The following is a 22040-nucleotide window of genomic DNA, read 5'->3' as shown; positions in this document are numbered from 1 at the left end:
CTATATTATTATTATTGCATTTTTAGACAGTTATGCACTACCATATGCCTCAGAAATGTACATAAGTTTATTGAACAACACATTACATATTTCTGTATCAATATATTTGTCACTGGACTTTTCCCTGACCCCCAGGCCATTACAGCATCCTAAATGAACTTGCCCTTTAAAATTTCATTACATCACTTGGTAAATTGGTTGACAACACAAGCATTACAAATGTGATGTATGTGAAACTGTTTCATGGCTAATTACTTGTATGGTGGGGGAGCGTGCAGTAATTAAGTGTTTCTTACATTTTCTTGCCTGAGGAGGTTACTGTGTAATATGCGCATGGTAGGAGATTGTTTACTCTTTACCAATTCATTCAGTAGGCAGGGTGCTGCTTTGGGTTGATAATTAACTCTATATTAAATAACTTAAAATTAATTCTGACTAAATTAATTAAATGTTTTTTTAAAAAAAATATGAGCTCAATGCTCACAACTCATGTAGCACTATTTTTTTATGCATTGTGATATATTAAGAATGGTAGTATTCTTGAGTTAACAATCAAACACTGATTAGCTTTTGAACAAAGCAAATACTCCCTGTATTAAGCAATAAGTACTCCAACACATCAGTATAAATTACATTCTCTGATAATGTTTTACTATTCATAACAAAACCATACAAATAACTTGAGCAGACCCAGATTTCTTTACTTCCTTCTGCTCATGCGAGTACAGAGCAATTCTACCAATTGTTATGTCTCTTCATTCAAAGATGAAGCAAGACTGGCCTCTTGTGGTGGAGCATTGGCATTAGTGAACTCATTCCAGTTTTGTATGTGACTAAAAATGTTAGATTTGCTTTCTGCACTAGATATATTAGGTTTATTCTAAGGATCTTAATCTGAATTTTGAATATGCACTTTAAGGCCAATGATACATAAAGTGGTTTTAACCCATTTTGCCTGCCAATTATTTTTCATTCTTAAAAATAGAACTGAAAAAAGCCTGATGTTGTTTACGGTTGCCCTTGTTCTATACAAGGATTGTGAGGAATGCTTTTGTATCAGCCTTTTTTTTACATAGTTCTCATAGGTTGAACTATAAAGCCTGAAACTTCTTATTGCAGAATGAAAAGCTACAGACTGACCAGCTTGATCCTTTTTTTTTTAAATGAAGTTTAAAGTTTTACCTTCTTATGTCTCCCTGGAGCAGCTCTGGAAAGTGGGTCGCTGACTATTCTAATTTGCTGCATTAGTTGATACATTTTTTATAGTTGGCCCTACTGAACAGAATCCATGAGTTTCATTAAAGGCAGCTGTTAGAATTGATACAATAGTTGCTAATATTTCACAGATACTGCTGAGAAACTAATGTAGAATATTGTAACTGTTAAGAAGCCACACCTCGATTACTGCCAGCCTCAAACACCAAAGACAGGAACATTGAAAACTTGAATTTAATAAACACTGTACTAAAATTAAACATTAAAAATAGAATGCAACTGAAATATGTCTTTATATCCAATCTGAAACCAGCTAAACTAAGGATTGTTTCAGGAGTCAGAGCCAGGAGAGCATAAATGTATTATTCTTATAAATAATTTTTACAAATAACTTTAAGGCCTCATACATGTGTTCTTCCTGCTTTCCCCTGGATTGGATCTTTCACATGTTCTGCAGGAAGAAATGCAGCCTGTACTTTTTAATGAGGTTGTACTCACTCTGCTGCAAGGAAATGCAGAATGCAGGTGGAACCCATCCAGTTGTATTCCACCTATGTTCCATGCGTAAGTGAGTACAACAGTCTGCAGTTCTTCATGCAGTTTCTCACAGTAGAACGTGTGAAAGATTCACCGCAGAGAATCGCATGTAGAAACACCCATGTGTAAGAGGCCTAAAATTACTGAATATTTCTAGTAGATTTTAGGATATTTAGAATTATATTTTCTTGTAAAAAATAAAACACTATTAAAATTGTGTGTACTGCCAGCTGAAATACAATAATTTTTTTAGGCATTTTGTTATCCTGACCACTGCTCTATATGGACCTGTCACACTGCTCTTGTTGTTTTAAATAACAGTAATAATAGTATTGATGGTTTCTTGGCCCAGTTTTATTTTAACTGATCACATATTGTTTGAATGGCTAACTTTATTGGAAACTGGGGTCCAAAAACACACAGAAGTTTGTCCAAATTTACTGGGTGAGTAAGTAGGCTGTATAAAATATTGGCCTGAATGGATGACCAGAATAAAAAAGAGACAGATTATACAGTGAATTATCTGAGCATCTAGTAGCAAATATCTTCCCACCTTATGGACACCTTATTCTATAGATATGAACTCATGTTAAAAGGGTTGTTCACCTTTAGAAGGGTTGTTCACCTTTAAGTTTACTGTAAGTATGATGTAGAGATGGATATTCTGAGACAATTTGCAATTTGTTTTAATTTTTTATTATTTGTAGTTTTTGGGTTATTTAGCTTTTTATTCAGCCGCTTTCCAGTTTGCAGAATCAGCCATCTGATTGTTATGGTTCAAATTACCATAGCAACCATACATTGATTAGTATAAGAGACTGGGATATGATTAGGAGCGGTTTGAATAGACACATGAGTAATAAACTATAGCAATAACAATAAGTTTGTAGCCTTACAGAGAATCTGTTTTTTAGATGGGGTCAATGACCCCCATTTGAAAGCTGTAATGAGTTAGACGAAAAAGGCAAATAATTAAAAAACGGTACGAAATAAATAATGAAGAACTATTGGCGTTAAGAAGAATTTGGCGTTTAACTAACGTAAAAAGTTAAAATTTACAATTTTATATTATACAATGAATTGAAAATTGTCTTGTTTTTTTTACAACACCAACATTTTTTCCTGTCTTAAAGTAGAGTAATGCAATTTTGCCAGTTTAACAGTATCTGTATTTGACATTATTAACTACAGCATAATGCAGATGATAACTCCAAAACTAGAGAGGTACATTTCCTGAAGAAAATGTGAGTGGTGCTTGCCGTGGCAAAACTCAGGCCCCCCATATATGTTGGGTGTCTTGCCCAGTCGCCCCTGGTGCCTAGAGAGTACACAAAGTCGGTAGAATCCGGATTAAACCGGTGAAATTTAAAGCCAACCAAATTTTACCATTGAAATCAATCCAAACAAACTGGCTATTTTTGGCTCCGCCCACTTTTAAAAATTTGCAACCCAGTCACCAAATGGACCAAGTTTGAGCACTCTTACATTAACAGTGTAAGAATGACAGGAATTTAAATATTCCCATTGAATAGCGTTAGGTAAAATTTGATTGGCTGTCTTAAGCTCCGCCCATTTTTCTGAATTTTAACCCCAGTTACCTAGTCATGGTCAGTGCCAAGTTTGGGGCCTCCGGTTTTAAAACTGTGAGAACGGCGGTAATCAAAAATTTTACATTGAAGTCAATAGGTGAAAACGGATTGGCTGTTTATGGCTCCACCCACTTTTCCTAAATTTTGACCGCAGTCACCCAGTGAGTAATTGAGCCAAGTTTGGTACACCTAGCATTTAAACCGTGATAATAGCAGCAGTTTATCATTTTTCATTAAGGTCAAAGGCTGAAATCTGATTGGCTGTTGTTGCCCCGCCCCTTTTTCCCTAATTGTGAACCACAGTCACTCAGTGACTAACATACCAAAGTTTGGGAATGCTGTCATTTAATGTGTAAAAATGGCAGCATTTCTATTTTTTTCTATTGAAAATCAATGAATGAAATTTGATTGGTTGTTGGTGGCTCCGCCCACTTTTTCTAAACTTAAAGTGGAAACCCCCAGCGACCACATTTGTGATATTCAAGGTCCCTGACATCAATACTGAGAGAATGGCAGCCTTCTTAATTTTTCCCATTAAAACCAATCAAAGAAATCTGATTGGTTGGTTTTGGCTCCACCCACTTTTCTTAATTTTAATCCCAGTCCCCCAGTGACCAACTGTGCCAACTTTGAGGAGGCTGCCATTAACCGTCTAAGAGCGGCAGCAGTTTAAAATTTTCCTATTTAATTGAATGGCTGAAATTTGATTGGCTGTTGTAGACTCCGCCCACTTTTTGTAAATTTTGGCCGCAGTCACCCAGTGACCCACGGTGCCAAGTTTGGGAGCTCTGGCTTTATTACTGTGAGAATTACAGCTGTTTACATTTTCTCATTGAAGTCAATAGGGAAAATCTGATTGGTTGTTTGCGGCTCCGCTCACTTTTTTGGGTCCCCAAAATAGGACAGAAAAGTCACAACACCCCATTCCCTAATAAGCTGAACGGTTTGACACCTCATTCATGGGTCTGCGACAAACTAATTATTCGATAAATTCCCCATTATAAGTCAATGGGGCAAATTTGGGGACCTCTCCTGCCCCGGGGGTAAAACTTATACCCTCGTGTGGGGTATCATCTGACACAGGTCGCAAACCTCTTCAAATGTGGTAAATTTAAAGTTTCTACAAGATTCCCCCTCTGCGCTAGAATCCGTCAAAAGTTGGCCTCAATGTTAATCTATGGGACTTTTCGGGGTGGTTAATTGCCCCCGCAAGGGGCAATTAACCACCCACCCCTTAGAAAAGTCATACCACCCCATTCCCGATTAAGCCGCACGATTTGACACCTCATTCATGGGTCTAGGACAAACGGTGCGGGACTAGTTACGCGCCAAACTTTCATACGGAAGAAGAATAAAAATAAGTTTGCAAGATAACAGTAGTGATGCTTTGCTTCGCAAGCACCACTAAAAAAATAAGTTTGCAAGATAACAGTAGTGATGCTTTGCTTCGCAAGCACCACTAATAACTTAACAGTATCACTGGTACTACAGACTCTGTTGACAAGTTGGCATTCTGGGAAGTGTGAAAAAAACTGTATTGATGAAATGGGTTAAGAATTCGAACATGATGTTCTTTTATGTCCAGTTAAATTACAATGCTATTTCTTTTTACATCACTTTTGTAAATACTTTCCTAAGTCTCATGACTCAACAATACATTTTTAAATATGTATGCCATTTATTGAAATGATTTTCTTTTATTGTAGGAGGACATTTAAAATGTCAGTAATGCCAATTTTATATGTAAAGTTTGTATTTGTTCATTGGGCACCTATAAATAAACTATTACTTGGGAACAAATGTCCTAATTTATATCAGAGAACTTTTTATTTTGTAGGTCTGTAAAGAGTCATGAATTACATTTGATACATGCTTTTTAAATGTAAGTTCACACTGATCTGTAAATAACCAAGACATGGTGACATCATGCTGCCTGAAACATTGTGAAATGGGACCCGGCTTCTGTATGTCAATTGTAGGTCTTGGATTGGAAATGCCAGGGTGCACTGTAAATTATGATTTCCACCAGCTCTTGATGTCTTGCCTATCCTTAATCATCCAGTTAGCATTCAAACCTGATCTCTGCTTGAATATTTACGAGACTGTTTGGAGAAGGGAACAGCAGGACTGTTCAGGGAAGCAGTATGTCACTACCAAGCTAGTAGTGACATATAATATAATAATATAATATAGTGGATAATGTACCCCCTACTGTAATTTATAAAGATATTATGTTACCGAGGAGTTATGTGACCATATAAAAGCACGAGGCCGCAGGCCGAGTGCTTTTATACAGGTCACATAACTCCGAGGTGAATATTAATATCTTTATAAATTTTAAGTAGGGGGTACATTATCCATTATAATCTAAAGTTTCTGAGTTCAGCTTTTACTTCCTGAAGATTTCTGTGTTTGCTTTTTACATAATGCCATAATGCCAACTAGTCTATTTTGCTGGTGTCTCCCCTTGTTTATTTTTATCTTTCCCTGCAGCGCTTTGAAAGGGGCTAGGTACCTGTATTATGCTTTCTGCAGGTTCTTTTAAAGTAGCCCGCTCTGTGTGACGTTTCCACTGCATCAGAGATGGCTGAAGGCAAGGGAAGGTGGGGGAAGTTTGATAGTGGGAGGGGGTGGGAGCGGCAGAAGTAACAAGAGTGAATAGTGTCAGGATGTGAAAGCGGCAGAAGGACTGTGACCAGAGAAGGAGGGGGCTTGGGGAGCAGAAGAGGGAGATATACGTAGACGAGCAAGTCTGAAGTTTGTTAGCTGGAGGGTGGTATCGGCAGAACTAACGATCGACCGAAGAGTGACAGGGTGTGGGAGGGGCAGAGGGAGTGGTTGGAGGGAGAGAGAGAGACGCAGACTGAGCGTGATCAGAGGTGGACGGGGGAACAGATGAGGGAGACGGATGCTGAGGGAGGACATGGCAGAGGGTGGGAGAGTGGAAAAAAGTCAGCTAGACTGTAATAGCAGGCACGAGTGAGCATACCACATGATGGAGGAAGTGATAAGTGAGGCGGACAGGAAGGAAGAAAAGCTGCAGGTAGCGTGCGTCAGTGACCACTGCTGACTCATTAAGTTATAAACGGCGCGTTCTGACGCCAGAACGCGCCGTTTATAAGGATATAATTTACAGTCTGGTCCCATAGGGAAATGACCAGACTGTAGATTATAATAATATAATGCATACTATAGGCATGAAATCCATCGTTTGGAAGTATGTCCATCTTCCTAAAGCATTTCTATGGGATAACTAACAATGGTTTATTTGTTTTTGGTATACAAATATGTAACTAGTTTAGTCTTCTCTCCCAGCATGCTAAATGAGGCACAGGCAAACTCATAACATCAAGCCTAAAGTATATATCTGACACATTATATCATCCCCACCACATCCAACTGGACAATAACAGATGTAGCACTTTGTTGCATGTGAAAATTCACCTCTTCTGTGGGCACAATCCATTCATAAATACTTATAAATCTAGAAGAATGGGAATCGAAAACTTTATCATGGAAACATGTGGAAGGAGGCCTTTTGCCAAGATTAAGCCAGAAGGCTGCATGTTAAGTGTTTTACATAAGGTTATCTTTGGAAATGAAAGGTTGTTTCAAATTTTTTTTTGTATGCTTCCCCCTGCAGTAGTTTGGCAATATTAAGTATACTTTTTTCACTTGACAATGTAATCCCCTAAACACAGCACAAAAAAAAAATCTGGTTATAAATAAGCTATTTTTACATCCTTATTTAAGAGGAGAACAGACAGATATTTCTGAAGGTGCTACAGACTGCAGGTAGGGGATTCATCTGCTCCATTTTCAGTACAAGCAATGCTTGAAACCTTCTGTTCATACAATACAACAGCTTCATGCTCTGAAGGGATCTGTTTTGTGTTGATGTCGGTCTGTTCTAGACTGTTTATTGGTTGTTTATTGGCCTTTTTTCCAATCTTGAGATATCTTGTGCATGTAATGCAAGTATCTTTCAACTTTAAGAAGTCTCTGTAGGTGTTTTCACTGGCAAAACAATACAGAACTGGGTCTGCCACACAGTTGAAGCTGGTTAACAGCAAAGAGAAGTGATAGACGTTAAATATTCTGGCAGCAAATACACAGTTTTTCTCAAACATGCTTCGGATGACCACCAAGACATGGTATGGTCCAAAGCAGACCAGGAAAATTATAACAGTGCTTAGAACAAGTTGTCTGACTTGAATTTTTAACTTTCTTTGTGTTCCTTGACTGTGGCGCACTACTTTAAATATACAGCAATAGGAAAAACCAAGCAAAAAGATTGGAAAAAGGAACCCAACAAAGAAGCGATAGTAATTAATGCTGTGCTCCCAGGGTTTCATAGGATAATGTTCAAAGCAGATAATATGGCTTTCAGGATCTTTGGTGAATTCTCCATGTGAGAAGAATAAGTAACTGGTCATTAATTCTTTCAGCCAAATGACTATACTGACCAAAAGTGCAGTCTTCATTGTCCTTAGCTTGTAGAACCTAAACGGGTGCACCAAGGCAAGGTAGCGGTCAACCGAGATGCAGCAGAGGAATGCGATACTAATGTAGATGTTCTCATACAGCAGGATGCCACAGATCTTGCACATCATTTCATTGTAGGTCCAGTTATCATGCTGCAACACATACTGGATCCAGAAAGGCAGAGAGAAAATATAAAGGAGGTCAGCGACAGTAAGGTTGCACAGGTATATGCCAAGTTCATTCTTTGCCTTGATTTGTAAATAGCCATAGTACAAAGACAAGCAGTTTGCAGGAAGACCAACAATTAACACAGTAATATAGACCACAGGGAACAGGGTTTGGTGAATTGTATGGTCTAATGTACAGTTTTCTTCAGTTGAACTGTCATTAAGTGTAAGATTTCCATATCCTGCCATTGCCGATCTGTTTCTCGGAGCTTAACCTGGTTACTGCCGGTTCTTCACAAACAGTAGATGCTCTGTTAACAAAAAAATTAAAAATTAGTCTCTGCTAGAAATTTTGTTATAAAGTCCATTCTTGCAAAACAACTTACTCATGCTCTCCAGCTGGTTTTGCATTACAACTTTCAGATGTTCCAACTCATGTGGCTGCTGAAATAGTTAGCTATCCCTGATTTAAACAAAGTGATTTGTTTGTTAACACTATGTTTGAGAATGAAACCAGGGATACACTAACAAAGTTCATCTATATTCCTTTTTTTTTTTTAAAACTACACACAAATTGCTTATGTACAAATAATTTGGTTATCCTGAATAGCAGAGCTTATGTGATGTGGCTTATACTTACACTGTCCTGCAGAACTACAGTACAGTACTGATAGTTACATGATATCTAAGTAAGGGGTATAGGCAAATTAAGGGGGTTTCAGCTGTACTTACCTGTTTCCATTGCTGGGTATTTCCAGCATTTCCAACATTAGACCACATTCCCTTTACCATTGTGTTATGTGCCACTAATTTATTGGGATAAGGGGAATACAATATAGCTATTGGAAGAAATAAGGAATATTGTGGCCAGACAGCCAATGAGCAGTGGAAACTTGAACAAAGCTCAGGCTATCTACAGAGTCAGTAATAAAGTCATAGAAGTAAAATAAAGCAAACCATGGAAAAATGTATGTATTTTCTTCTCCTAATATTTGTATTAGATAAATATAAAGGGATATTAAAAAAAATCAAAGTAAGTTGGCCCTTCTAGCTATATTATTATGCTCTTAACTCTTTTAGTCCTGCACTTCTCCTGCAACCAATCAGCAGGTACTATTTATCAGTGAGCTGTTTCTATTGAACCCAAGTGAAGTATAATTTAATTGCACATTAAATATATTTTAAAGCAAGCTGAATATGAATTTCTAACTCCATATGTTGCAATGAGCGTGTTCTCATATGGCAAATGCTAGATTGGTAGACTAACATTGGGTGTAAATTCCTGTTCACTACGCTACTAGAATACTATAAAAAATAATGTTCCAGATTTCAGTTCATTGCGTAAAAATGGTTTATCAACCAATGAACACTTCATTGAAGTCTGTGGGGACATGAGGTTATTTTGATCTTTCTGATCAGTCACTTGCTGATGACATCACACCAGTGCACACAATGATGTAATCATGGTGCCAGTGACAGCAAATCTGAAAATAAAAGGGATCCACAGACCCAATTAAAATTCTGACTGTAGGTCTTACTGTGCTAAATTGCTGGTGCTCAATAATTCTTGTAATTTTGGTTTTTGAAGCTCTGCCTGTGTTTGACTATTCTGTTTGCTGCCGACCCTGACCTGTGCCTGAATTCTGATAATGAACTCAACTAAGATACCTCACTACTGAACTTTGGCCTGTTTTTCAGTGTCAAAAGTTTATCACTAATTGAATTTTGCCCATTTATAAGGATTCAATTAAATGAGAAAAATTAAAAATCTTCTAATTCAATTCAAGCTTTTCCCACAACTGTAATGACGAATCATGAGGTTGAAATTGTTTCTTATGAATCTGAATGTGGCCTAATGCCACAGAAGATGGGATAGTCAGTCAGCAGAAGAAAACTGTACTAGTAATACAAGTGGAGGATGCCCAATATCCGCAGCAAGACGGCATCACTATAGGAGGATTCCAATATGTTCACATACAAAGCAGGTTTTTCTAGAAGGTGTGGCTATATTATAAAGAGAAAGGTAAGAAAGGCTGTGCACTATGTAATAAACCTTTACAGTGACATAAAAAATCTATTGCACTATATGGTACATATTATTGTATTTGGTCACTGCTGTTTTTCAACTTTCAAGTTCTTTACATACTTAAATGATATATACAGCTTCTGACTGCAGTTTGTCATGTACATTAGTATCCCAACAATTGGATTCCATAGAGGACATAATAGTAGCCATTGCTTAAACCAGTAAAGAAATGTTTTTCTGCAGTGCTGGTACTTTTGGGTTGGCTTAGTTCATTTAGGTATTCTAACTATAGCTTATTTAATCATAATAATTTCATCAATACTTTGGCTACCACTGAAATTTGCATATTCTTGGCTGAAATGTGAAAACTTTTCACTGGAGGGTATTCACATGTTCAAATGCCTATTGGGGTTATAGTGTTTGTTGTCTAGAAATGCTATTATGTAGATCAATTTGAAATTATTTACTTGGAAATAACTTTTGTTCTCACAAGAATAGTCTGGTAAGCAGTACCCAGTTTTCAAACCATATTTACCAATTTAACACTGTTGTTTTAGACTAGCTACTTGGGGATTCACTGGGAAATCTAAGGCCGGGGATCAACTGCTCTAACCATTTGCTTTTCTTAATTTTTTTCTACTTCTCCTTTGTCTTTCTTTTATATTTTCTTCAGTTTGACCTCTTATTTTTCCTTTTAATGTTGTTCTTCCCCATCCCCACTATAACCCCCTTTTTCTCTCTTCCCTTACCTGTTTTTTCTTCTGTTCTCCTCATGTTCCACAGTGCTTTGCCTTTATTCTTCCAGACATTTGCCTTAAAAGCTGGGAAATGGTAGGAATAGTAGTTTACAAAGCATTCAGACACATGTAATGCTCTCTCTCTCCATTTATCTATGGGGTTACTTTCTAAGATCCGATTTTATCTAATTTTTTTAAATTAAAAAAGCTCAACCAAACTCCCATCCACGATTTTGCTTTATTTATCATTAAAATAATTCGAAAAAATCAGATTGGGAAAAACTCGATAAAATAGAGTGGAAACCCAAACTCCAGCGTATGCTGTAACAAACAGATTGCTTTCTTGCTATTGTCACCACTGTTATTGGGCTTGTATAATTCTATGAATACCACGTAATGTATATGTATAAACATCACTGACGATATGTTTATAAATAAAAATATTTAAAAAAAGAGTGGAAACCCAAACAGTATGATTTTTTTTAGACTTTTCATCCGACTCCCCGTTTTTTTCCTGGTTATTGTTGAAAACCAAATTTGTTGGATTATCTGGCTAAACCCAGTGCAAACCACAATATCTTAATTGGGATAGGGACATCTGCCATTGACTTATACATGACCTAGACAGGTTTGAGATGGCAAATCTTTGGCTTTCGGGCTTTTTGCAGCAGCAACCAGAAAAAAAAACAAAAGCAAATAAGCCCCTGTTGTTGTGATTTTTAAAATTTGAAGAAAGAACTGCTGCTCCTACTACTGGAAACACTGCTATAAATAGTTAAGTAAGCTAAATGGTGATATATGTGTGCAGGGTGTGATGGGGACAAGCTGATATATGAAGGAAGGATGTATTGTTTAAATAAGGAAAGAGTCATTTATAAGACAATATTATTGCCTTTTATAGATACAGTACATGTTGCTATGAGTATAGATTAAGTTAGAGACATACCAGGCAGCAATTTTAAAAACACGTCTTGTTTTCGTAGAAAGCCCTCACACTTCAGAACCATCAGTAACTTTACAAACTTTCTGTATAACAGAACATGTAGACAATGAGCAGATTTATCCTTTCTGTCAATGACACTCTCCTACAAGTCTGGAATTTGTTTCCATTATTCTGTTGTTTCTCCTAACTGATAATTTTTTTCCATTTCAGACTTGTTTAGATATTTCCTATTCTCAATAGCATGGCACCACACCCAACTTATAATAAAATGACTTACATCCTCTGCTTTAAACAAAGAAAAAACTAAAGTTTCTTCCTCTGATTCATCTCAAAACTCTCATTCTGGCATAATCTATGCTCAATAGTAACAATGTAGAAGGGGCATAATGATTGCTGTGTCTGTCCATTAACTCTCTGTTATAATGCTGTCTATAATGATTTTGCAGACTTATATTTTGCAAATTGTGGCTATAAAAACTCTCAGCACCACTAGCTTTAACACTGAGTGTATGTATGCCACCTACCATTTGTGGTATTATCTAGGATCTGGGACATTACATTTTACATATTTCCTAAATGCATATTCATACTGCAGATTCACAAAGAAATAATGAAAGTCACATTGCAAACCCCTGCTCTATTCTCTCACAAAACAAAAATGTCAGGATTCAGATGATGGAAGAAATGTATTACCACTCATACTGATACTGATATAAAATGGAATCGACAAGTAAACTGTGCCAGACCAATTCAGTCAGTTGAGCTAACTACAAGAGGTAGGTAGAACAGAACTCTTAACCAGCTTTTCTAAATTGCAACTCTTTTTGTTGACAGTAAGGTACAGTGTGTTCTAATATTTATATTGACAGTCACACCAGATGCAAGCAAATTGCTTGAATATGACATTATTCACTTGAATTTGGTGTAATTTGTTTTAGACCTAGATATACTGTATGCATTTCAAACTTTTTTTTACCATTTACAATTACATCTCTACTACATCTGTAATATATAGATGTCTAGTGTAAAGTTAGCATATGAGTAAGTGTCCCTGGTGACATGAAACACTTAAGGCTGTTGTCTTTTTTAATCCTAATGTAAAATAGATGTTCCTTTTTTTAAACAACCTTTGCTCCTGGATTCCACATTTTGGTTCGGATTGGTGCCTGCTCGTCACTACGTTTCCAGTAATACACTGCTTGCACTATGATTAAAAGCCCTATTTTTTTTTTGTATACCATGGGGATTACATTACAATGGCTGGGAGGTTATAGCCACTGCTCTGACATAAAATAATAACAAAATTGGAGAGGGTTGTGCAGCGAGGAAGTGACCACTGTTTACAAGCAAACAATAGCATGTTAAAATATCTCAAACTCTCTACATGTCTACGTGTCTGATACCACTCTTCTATCGTTTGTAACTGATATACAACTAATGCACAACCTGCAGGAATGATGGATTCTCACGATAATGGTTATCAAGCAGTCCCCATTTTCTGTGCAGCAGTGAATTTAAGAATATTTACTGTTCCATCCATAGTCTCATTGCTCAAATCCCAACCGTTTCCATGGAAGACTAAATTGTTCTGGGAATCGGGGATAGCTACATAATGGTGAATGGTCATGGGCTGAGTTCTAAGATATCTGACTGATCTTCAATTTGAAAGTATAGGAAACAGACCAGGAACAGGCAGTACTTTAGTCTGCAATCACCCTTTATTGGTGTATTTTCACTCACGACATGTTTCGGGAACCAGTCCCTTTTTCAATCTGACTGATCTTCACCTGTGATAATTGGTCAGAAATTGGGCATATCAGTGTGGATGGCTATCTTGCACTAATTCAGTGGACTCCAAACCACAAGGCAAAAGTATGCAACAGCAGTACTAGGCTTTCTTCCCTAATACATGTCCTGAAATGGGCACATTAGCATACATTTTGTGCTCAGGTGTATCTGTCAAATGAATGATCTTGAAAGACGACATAGACATACAAAACATCGTTTGGAAATGCATAAAGATGTGCATACAATTAGCCAGCTTTAGTAATCACAATACAAAAAAATCAATGCTTGCAATGCAAAGAAAGATCCAAATATCCCTTTAACTAACGTACTTCGTTTTTTTAAAACTGGATCTCACATCTTACCAACAGCACATTTTTTCTGGATATCCTCACAGCTCTAGAGGTGGAAACATCAGTATCATCAGTATATCAAGAAATACAGACTACATATTAATTTAAAGAGATATATACATTATCATCATTAATTTATATAGTGAGAATAAGATACACATTCATTTATAACAAACAGGGGACGTATAATAATTTAACAAACAAGTGTTACAGTATAAACCTAGGATACAGAGAAGCTCCCTCTAGAATTACAGGATTTGCATCAATTGCACATCTGTCAGCTTATTTTTTGCCAGCTCCATCAGGTGTGAAATGTCCAGCTATATATAACATTCATTAAGTGCAGTCTTGGACTGGTCTAGTAATCCTTAGCTACCAAACAGCAATTAGGTCTGGTTGATTCCTTGCAGTAAAATGAATGCAAGCCAAAGCAAACCTCACTGAAAATCAGGTCAACAACACATTCTAAATGCAAAAGACTATATTATTTTATTTATATTATCCCCTACTTTGTTTTTGTTTCATGGAAACTACCACCATTGTCTTAATAATAAAAGTCTCCATAGGAGCCTTATCAGACTACATGCGTCACTATGACAATGGCATCCATGGCAATTGTACCGTCAATGTGCTTTCCTTAACTATCACCATGGGAAAGGTTGTGATGAATGCTTTAAACTGTTGCTATCATACCCATGTAAAGGTTACATGTATCCATAGCAAATATCATAATGCTTTCCGTGGCAACTTTCATTAAAATTTTCATGGCAACTAGCAACTAGAAGTAGATGGGACCATGTCCTCTTTATGATAGAATGATACAATGGCTACTGCTACCACTATCTCTGTGGAAACTGTCACAATGACACTAGTCTCCATGGCATCATTTTGACTTGTTCATAGCAAATTTCCTTGATTTACTTCTAGATAACCTCAACAGTTCAATCAATAACCTTTATGGTAACTGTCCCCTTGGTAACAGTTTCCATGACAAATTTCTCCATGGTAAGAATTTTCCTTCCAATGGTCCTCATTGCAACTGTAACTCTGGCAAGAATTTGCATTGTAATGGTATAAATGTAATTTGCAATGTAATGGCAACTGTCACCATGGTTTCAAACAATCACTATAGCCAAGGTATCCATAGTAACTAACTATAGCAACTATTTTTTTAAGCAACAGACTCAGCGACAAATGTTACTATGCCATGTAGTTAGGGTCTGCATGGCAACTGTCACCATATTATTGGTCTCTGTGTCAACTATCACCATAGAATACATTTCCAGGGGTAATGGTATCCAAGGCAACTGTCACCATGCTGTCAACTATCGCAATTGTATGAGAAACAACATCTTCTCATGCATGACTATGACAACTCAGACTGGCAGGCAGCAGTTGCTATGATAATGGTCACAATGAAATCTAATCCTATGATATCTCGCTGTACAGGGAATGAATACCTTCAGAGACTTCTGTTTGTGGCTGGATTTCACTGCTCCACTCGCAAATAAGCTGGTGGTAACACACACCCCTTAAAATCTCTTGTTAGTGGGCTATAGCCAGCCTCAGGAACAATGGCACCTTAAAGCCTAAAACTGCAAACCAGTAACATGTCCAAGTAAAAAAGCAAAACAAAATGAAAATATTTATATTTACTTCTTTTAATACTCCCATTAAGGGAATATAAACGGTAAAATGGCCCACTTATATGGACAGGACAAATGGAATGAAGATTTAAAATTGACTGTGCCTGAAATGAAACTGTGGTTGATTCAGATACCATTCTCTCCCCACAATATCATAAGTATTACAATATCACTTGTGGTTTTTCCAGTAGGTGAGCCACAGCTGTAGTCAGAGAGTCATTTTGTAGTTCCAGGCATCAATAACTATACATGTTTTGTAAGAAGCATATTCAGCTCCTTATTACTAATCCTTAAACATAAATATTTGTCAACATTTGCTGCAAACTTGTGTAATATAAAGCAGGAGCTATTTATGCCAGAACGATATATTTATTGCATTTAACAAGTAAGAGATTTATTTTCAATTAGCTGCAGCCTGAATTGGGAACATCCAAAGTGTCAGCAAATTCTCCAATGCACCATTAAACATCTGTGATGAATAACTGCACTACATTTGGAAATATGTCAACATTGGCAGCAAGTAAGCACCCTGTACAGATCTGTTATCCAGAATGCTCAGGACCTGGGGCTTTCCAGATAAGGGATCTTGCCCTAAGTCTATTAGAAAATCATGTAAACATTAAATAAAACATTAAATAAACCCAATAGGCTGTTTTTGCTTCCAATAAGGATTAATTACAATATAAATTAGTTGGGCTCAAGTACAAGCTACTGTTTTATTATTACAGAGAAAAAGGAAATCGTTTTTAAAAATCTGGATTATTTGAATAAAATGGAATCTATGGGAGATGGCCTTTTCGTAAATCGGAGCTTTCTGGATAACGGGTTCCCGGATAACGGATCCCTGTAGTACGAGTAAATGAAAAATTGCTGTTTTAATTGTTAACTAGTGAAATATAACATGCTGTTAGAGGTGAGTAATGTTATTCATTCATTGACCTACACATAGGGTAAATCTTACAGATTCCTTTAATAAACAAAGAAAGCCATGATAAATTAAAGGGGTGGTTCACCTTTAAGTTAACTTTAAGTATGTTATAGAATGGCCAATTCTAAATAACTTTTCAGTTGGTCTTCATTTTTTTTATAGGTTTTGCATTATTTGCCTTCTTCTACTGACTCTTTCCAGCTTTCAAATGGGGGTCACCGACTCTAAAAAAACAACTGCTCTGTAAGGCTACACATGTATTGTTAGTCCTTCTTTTTATTACTCATCTTTCTATTCAGGCCTCTCCTATTCATATTCCAGTGCCTTACTGAAATCAATGCATGGTTGCTAGGGTAATTTGGACCCTAAGTGTAAGTGTATGAGTGTAACATATCTGAATCGTGTTCAGTGGGCTCTTCTTTCTATGGATTTCTCAACAAACCTACTACTCTGGATTTACAGGTCCGGACTGGGATTCAAAATAGGCAGTAGCACAGAGGCACAAACAAACCCCATAGGCCCAATAAATAGCAACTGTCTATAGCTTCTTACAGCAGCCCCTTTGGTATTTGCCAGAATCCAAAGATGGAACGTTTCATTAGTCATACATTTTTAATTGCCAGTGCTTCTTGTAACTTTATTTGTGCCTTGCATACAAGGCATGTCAAGTTTATTTTTTAAATTGGAAATTTGCCATTTCTACTGCACAGTACACAACTGCACTCTCTGCTCTGGGGCCCCTCTTGACCCCCTCAAAGCTCTGAAAGGTAAGCATGGGGGTCCTGGAGGAAGCAGAATATTAGCATTACACAAGTAGAAAATGCAATGCATTCACAAATTAGAAACAGTATGGCCATGTGGTTAAATAAGAATTATACTCTGGCCATGTTTATTAAATAAGTATTTAAATATACACGCATTTGTGTAGTTACTAGATGTTTTTGACTATACACAGTTATTGAAACTTTTTAAGGTTTCTGAATGTTATCAATAATAATTCAGAGTGCGGGCACTCTCTGTGACCCGGCATGTTTCAGAAGTGATTCAGTGAGTATGTTATGCAGTTACCTTTATGCATCTAAGATTTCACTAATGTAACTAACATGTTGCAATGTTACTAAAAAGTTCAAAAAAATCATACGATTCGGGTCTTGGCATGGGAGTTTGCTCAAGCTTTTTTATTTTAATTATGAGACTAATTCAAATTTTAGTAAATACCCCCTTAAACTCATCCGTATGGGCTATTAGATAACAACTCAAATCTGGTATTGTTTAGATTGTGTTGAATATAAGCATTTAGCAAAATCTGAATAGTAACTGAAACCTTGTCTCCCTGATGACACGGACTTTGTTGATGTCTTTGTAATATGCATGTCTGCTTTCATAAATTTACTGGAAATGGAAACAGAACAGGGTTTTGGGCATAAAATATTAAATGGCTCCAACAGAATAAATGCTTCTATGCTGCAAATGAATTAATGTGGTAGACTACATATTAATATTTTGTTTGTAAGGTATACATCAGTAGCGTAATTAGATGTTACTAGGCTCCACAGCAAACTCAATTTTGGCCCCAAAATATTGATAAATTTGCATATTCTAGTATGATATACTAAAATTCATTAATTAGGGCCTCAATATACCCCCTATACTCCTGCCCCCTACCCCTGCAACAACCGGGTCTGTGTCCTCTGTATTTATGCCCCTGTATACTATCATGTCGTTAAAGGGATCCTGTCAAACGTGTTTTTTTTCAAAACACATCAGTTAATAGTGCTACTCCAGCAGAATTCTGCACTGAAATCCATTTCTCAAAAGAGCAAACTGATTTTTTTATATTCAATTTTGAAATCTGACATGGGGCTAGACATTTTGTCAATTTCCCAGCTGCCCATGGTCATGTGAATAGAAGAGAAATGCTTTCTGGCAGGCTGCTGTTTTTCCTTCTCAATGTAACTGAATCTGTGGGACATGGGTTTTTACTATTGAGTGCTGTTCTTAGATCTACCAGGCAGCTGTTATCTTGTGTTAGGGAGCTGTTATCTGGTTACCTTCCCATTGTTCTTTTGTTTGGCTGCTGGGGGAAAAAAGGGAGGGTGGTGATATCACTCCAACTTGCAGTACAACAGTAAAGAGTGATTGAAGTTTATCAGAGCACAAGTCACATGACTGGGGGCAGCTGGGAAACTGACAATATGTCTAGCCCCATGTCAGATTTCAAAATTGAATATAAAAAAATCTGTTTGCTCTTTTGAGAAATGGATTTCAGTGTAGAATTCTGCTGGAGCAGCACTATTAACTGATTCATTTTGAAAAAAATGTTTTTTCCCATGACAGTATCCCTTTAACCTTTTCCATGGAAATGCAGTCAGATCAACTGACATTATGCAGCACTTTACAATAGTATTATAACAGCAGGGTACTTACAATAAATTAAAAAGTAAGGGTTACAACATTAAAGACTAGGATTGGAGGGCCCAGTTAAGCTCCCCATAGACGCGAAGATTCTTCTTGCCAAACGACCGATTTTAGGGAAGTCCAACCATTCCTTCAAATTTTTATGATTTTTCGGCCGACATCTGTCAGGAAATTGATCGGCCAGGTCAAGAAATCTTTGTCGGTCCCAGTGCAATCTATCTATGTTTGCAGGGCCAAGTAGGCAGCTCCCCATTGTTTTCCTGGCAAATTGGTCTTTTTAGTTGATGGTCAATTCGTACGATCGTACGATCATTCCGAGAAAATCGTGGTCTCACGATGAGGATCTGATCTTTTAAAAATCTCGACATCTATGGCCAGCTTTACTTACCAATCCGATCTGCTAACTTATATTGGATTTGGATTGCATGCATCACTCATTCACATATTGCACTTGACTAAGGGTAGTGCCACACTGGAAGATTTGTAGCCCGCAATTTTTTTTGTTGCGCGGCTGCAGGAGATAAGTCTCCCAAAAATTTCTCTCGATTGTCAATAATTTATTGGTATCGCTATGCCCAATTTATCACTAAATTTCCCTAAGTTGCCTCTGAAGGAAACTCTGGGCAATTTAGCGATATGTTGGGCATACCACCAGCGATTTAAATTATTCACAATGGAGAGACATTTTTGGGAGACTTGTCTCCCGAAAACGTGCAAATAAAATTTTCCCGTGTGCCACTGCCGTTAAACAGATTTGTAAGCACAATTAAAATCATTCATATCCATGGATAACACATGCCTGACTCTTCCTATTCATGATCAGGAATTAACACTGCCCTGTTTCCACCTTTACATGAATATGAATTTGATTTTCATATGATTAATTCTAATTTTAATCTATAATCAGTGGTGTGGTCTATTGCAAAGTTTGGTACATACAAGTTAAGTCTTCAAAGACTGTAATTCCACCTCCCCTGTCTCTCTTATACTGCATGTGCCTTATGTTTTAACCCCTTCAAACACAGTTTTTGGTTTTCTGAGGTAAAGCACGTGTTCATGGGAGCCCCCTTAAGTCCCACTGTGTGGTTGCAGTCCCCGCAGCTACTGGTGTTTTGTTTCAGACTCTTCATCCCAACTATTCTACATCATGCCCAGGGACAGTTGCCCCACAGATGACAAATAGGTGTATGCCCCCACCAGGGAGGGACTGTGACTGTTGGTGAATATGTGAAGTGGCACATTCGGGTTCTCCAGTCTGCATCATCCAGCTTTTGTTGAACTACAACTCACAGCAGCTGCCACCCGGTAAAGATACAATTTGCATTGCTTACTATAGGTTATCAATCCAAAGCAAAATATAACTGATATCGTTTTTGGTAAATAAGTACAAAGATAATACAAAGATAAATAACAAGATCAGCCATACATTCACATCCTCCCTGTCAGTTTTTCTGCCTGTAACTCCATTGGTTGAGTTTGCTATGGGCTGCATTACACACACAGTGGGGGAAAGGTGGCATGTTAAGAAAGATACACATTCACCATTTCTTTTCCCAAAACTTTATGGCTTTAAAGCACAATATACACTGTTTAGTAGATTGCATTTTCACATTACACACCCAGTTATGAATGTTGGCATAACCAGTGTAACCAGAACACTCTTCGTGTCTATTGAGCCTGCTGGAGCACAGACAATCCGTATGGAAACTATTTATTTATCACCTTGTACTACAGGCACCAAAATTCTCTGTGCTTTCACAAAAATACAAAGGGGAAAACATATTTACAAACCTCAGAGAGTCTGTCATGAAGTGAGCAAGAGTAGACTACTCCTCAGAGTCCAGTTCTCAGCTTCCACTGGCCACAGATATGCTTGCATCTCTTCACACGACACACACTGACAGCTCAGACTGTCCACACACCTCCTTTACTTCTTTTATACTGCCACAGATTTTTCTTAAGCTTTGCACACATCTCCTTCCCTTGTGAACAGATTTCTTTTTGTTGCTTTTAAGGGGATTTCCCTGTAGATCCCAAGACTGAGGAGAAATGTATTCAAACTAACCGTTGCTCTCTCCAGAGCTTCTGTCACTGTCTCAACACTCCCACTCTAGATGAACACTGCTCCTCCCATGGTTAGTCCTTATGTAGATTGTCTGGCAGTCTGTGTTTCTTCTTTTAAACCATCAGTGTGTTTTCCTGAATAAAATCATAGCTTGATGTACTAAAGGGTGAAAAATGTGTGCACCTAGCAAACTAAAATGGACACAATAAGTAACAAATATACCTGTATGGACATCGCAGGAAGGACATGTATTTCACTGCAGGATGTCCTAAAATGCGTTCCGTATACCTGTGTATCTCCCTGTTCATCTTGGCTTCTTTATTTTACCCCTAAATCTGACATGTTGTTTTGTATAAAACAGAACTAGTGGTTCTAAGAGCATCACTGCTATAGTATAAGACAGGCACTAATTCTAGAGCTTTCCTGGGCACTCTGTGGCCTGTGTCGAGTGGCATCAAAGCAGGTACAGATGGCAATTTACTACATTCCACAGGTTTAAAGCAACACACATAGGTACAAGCTGTGGCAGAACTACCTATACAGCAGGGGGGGGGGCAAACTGCGGGGTCTGCTGTATCATAGTCTTCCTCCCCAACCAATGTTTTACTTTTAAAATAGCATCACCAATAGTGTTATTCAGAATGCTTGGGACCTGGTGTTTTCCGGATAAAGGGTCTTTCCATAATTTGGAGTTGTAAACCTTAAGTTTCTCCTGTGGTCTTCCAGAGGCTGGCATCTTCCATCACCCCTTCCCTCGCACAGGGTCTCGCGCATGCCCATCCTTTGTTTGTACGACAGCACTAGAGCCTAGTCCCTAGTGCTGCGGAAGCAACAAACTTCTCGTGTGGCTGGGCACAATGCAGCCCCTTCATTTCTGCCACCCTAGGCCTTTTATGCTCTTGCTCTTGCCACAAATCCGGGCCTGCAGATCAGTAACACAAAAAAATTAAACAGTTTTAAAGTAATGAAAATATCATGTACTGTTGCCCTGCAGTGGTAAAACTAGTTTGTTTGCTTCAGAAAAACTACTATAGTTCATATAAACAAGCTGCTGAGTAGCAATAGCAGAAATTCAAAAGGCTAAATGGCACAGGATAAAAGATAACATTATGTTCAACAGAACGTATCTACTATCTGCTGTGTAAC

At 37.5% G+C, this 22040-nt stretch overlaps 1 protein-coding gene across 2 annotated transcripts; it reads right to left on the bottom strand.

The window, feature by feature from the left end:
• Nucleotides 1-7076: 7076 nt before the first annotated feature.
• On the bottom strand, nucleotides 7077-20913 carry LOC108699547 (ovarian cancer G-protein coupled receptor 1). Of its 2 annotated transcripts, none has more exons than XM_041573040.1 (2): nucleotides 20621-20913; nucleotides 7077-8304 (listed from the first exon to the last, which is right to left on the bottom strand). In XM_041573040.1, exon 2 carries the CDS (start codon nucleotides 8240-8242, stop codon nucleotides 7124-7126), a length of 1119 nt encoding a protein of 372 aa, XP_041428974.1. In that variant the 5' UTR covers nucleotides 8243-8304; nucleotides 20621-20913; the 3' UTR covers nucleotides 7077-7123. The 2 variants fall into 2 exon arrangements, with proteins under 2 accessions (XP_041428974.1, XP_018087131.1); XM_018231642.2 differs by lacking the exon at nucleotides 20621-20913 and adding an exon at nucleotides 10769-11096.
• Nucleotides 20914-22040: the final 1127 nt, after the last annotated feature.

This window comes from Xenopus laevis, chromosome 8L (assembly GCF_017654675.1).
Source record: "Xenopus laevis strain J_2021 chromosome 8L, Xenopus_laevis_v10.1, whole genome shotgun sequence".
In the NCBI taxonomy this organism is placed as follows: domain Eukaryota; kingdom Metazoa; phylum Chordata; class Amphibia; order Anura; family Pipidae; genus Xenopus; species Xenopus laevis.
This window is presented reverse-complemented; position numbering and strand designations above follow the sequence as displayed.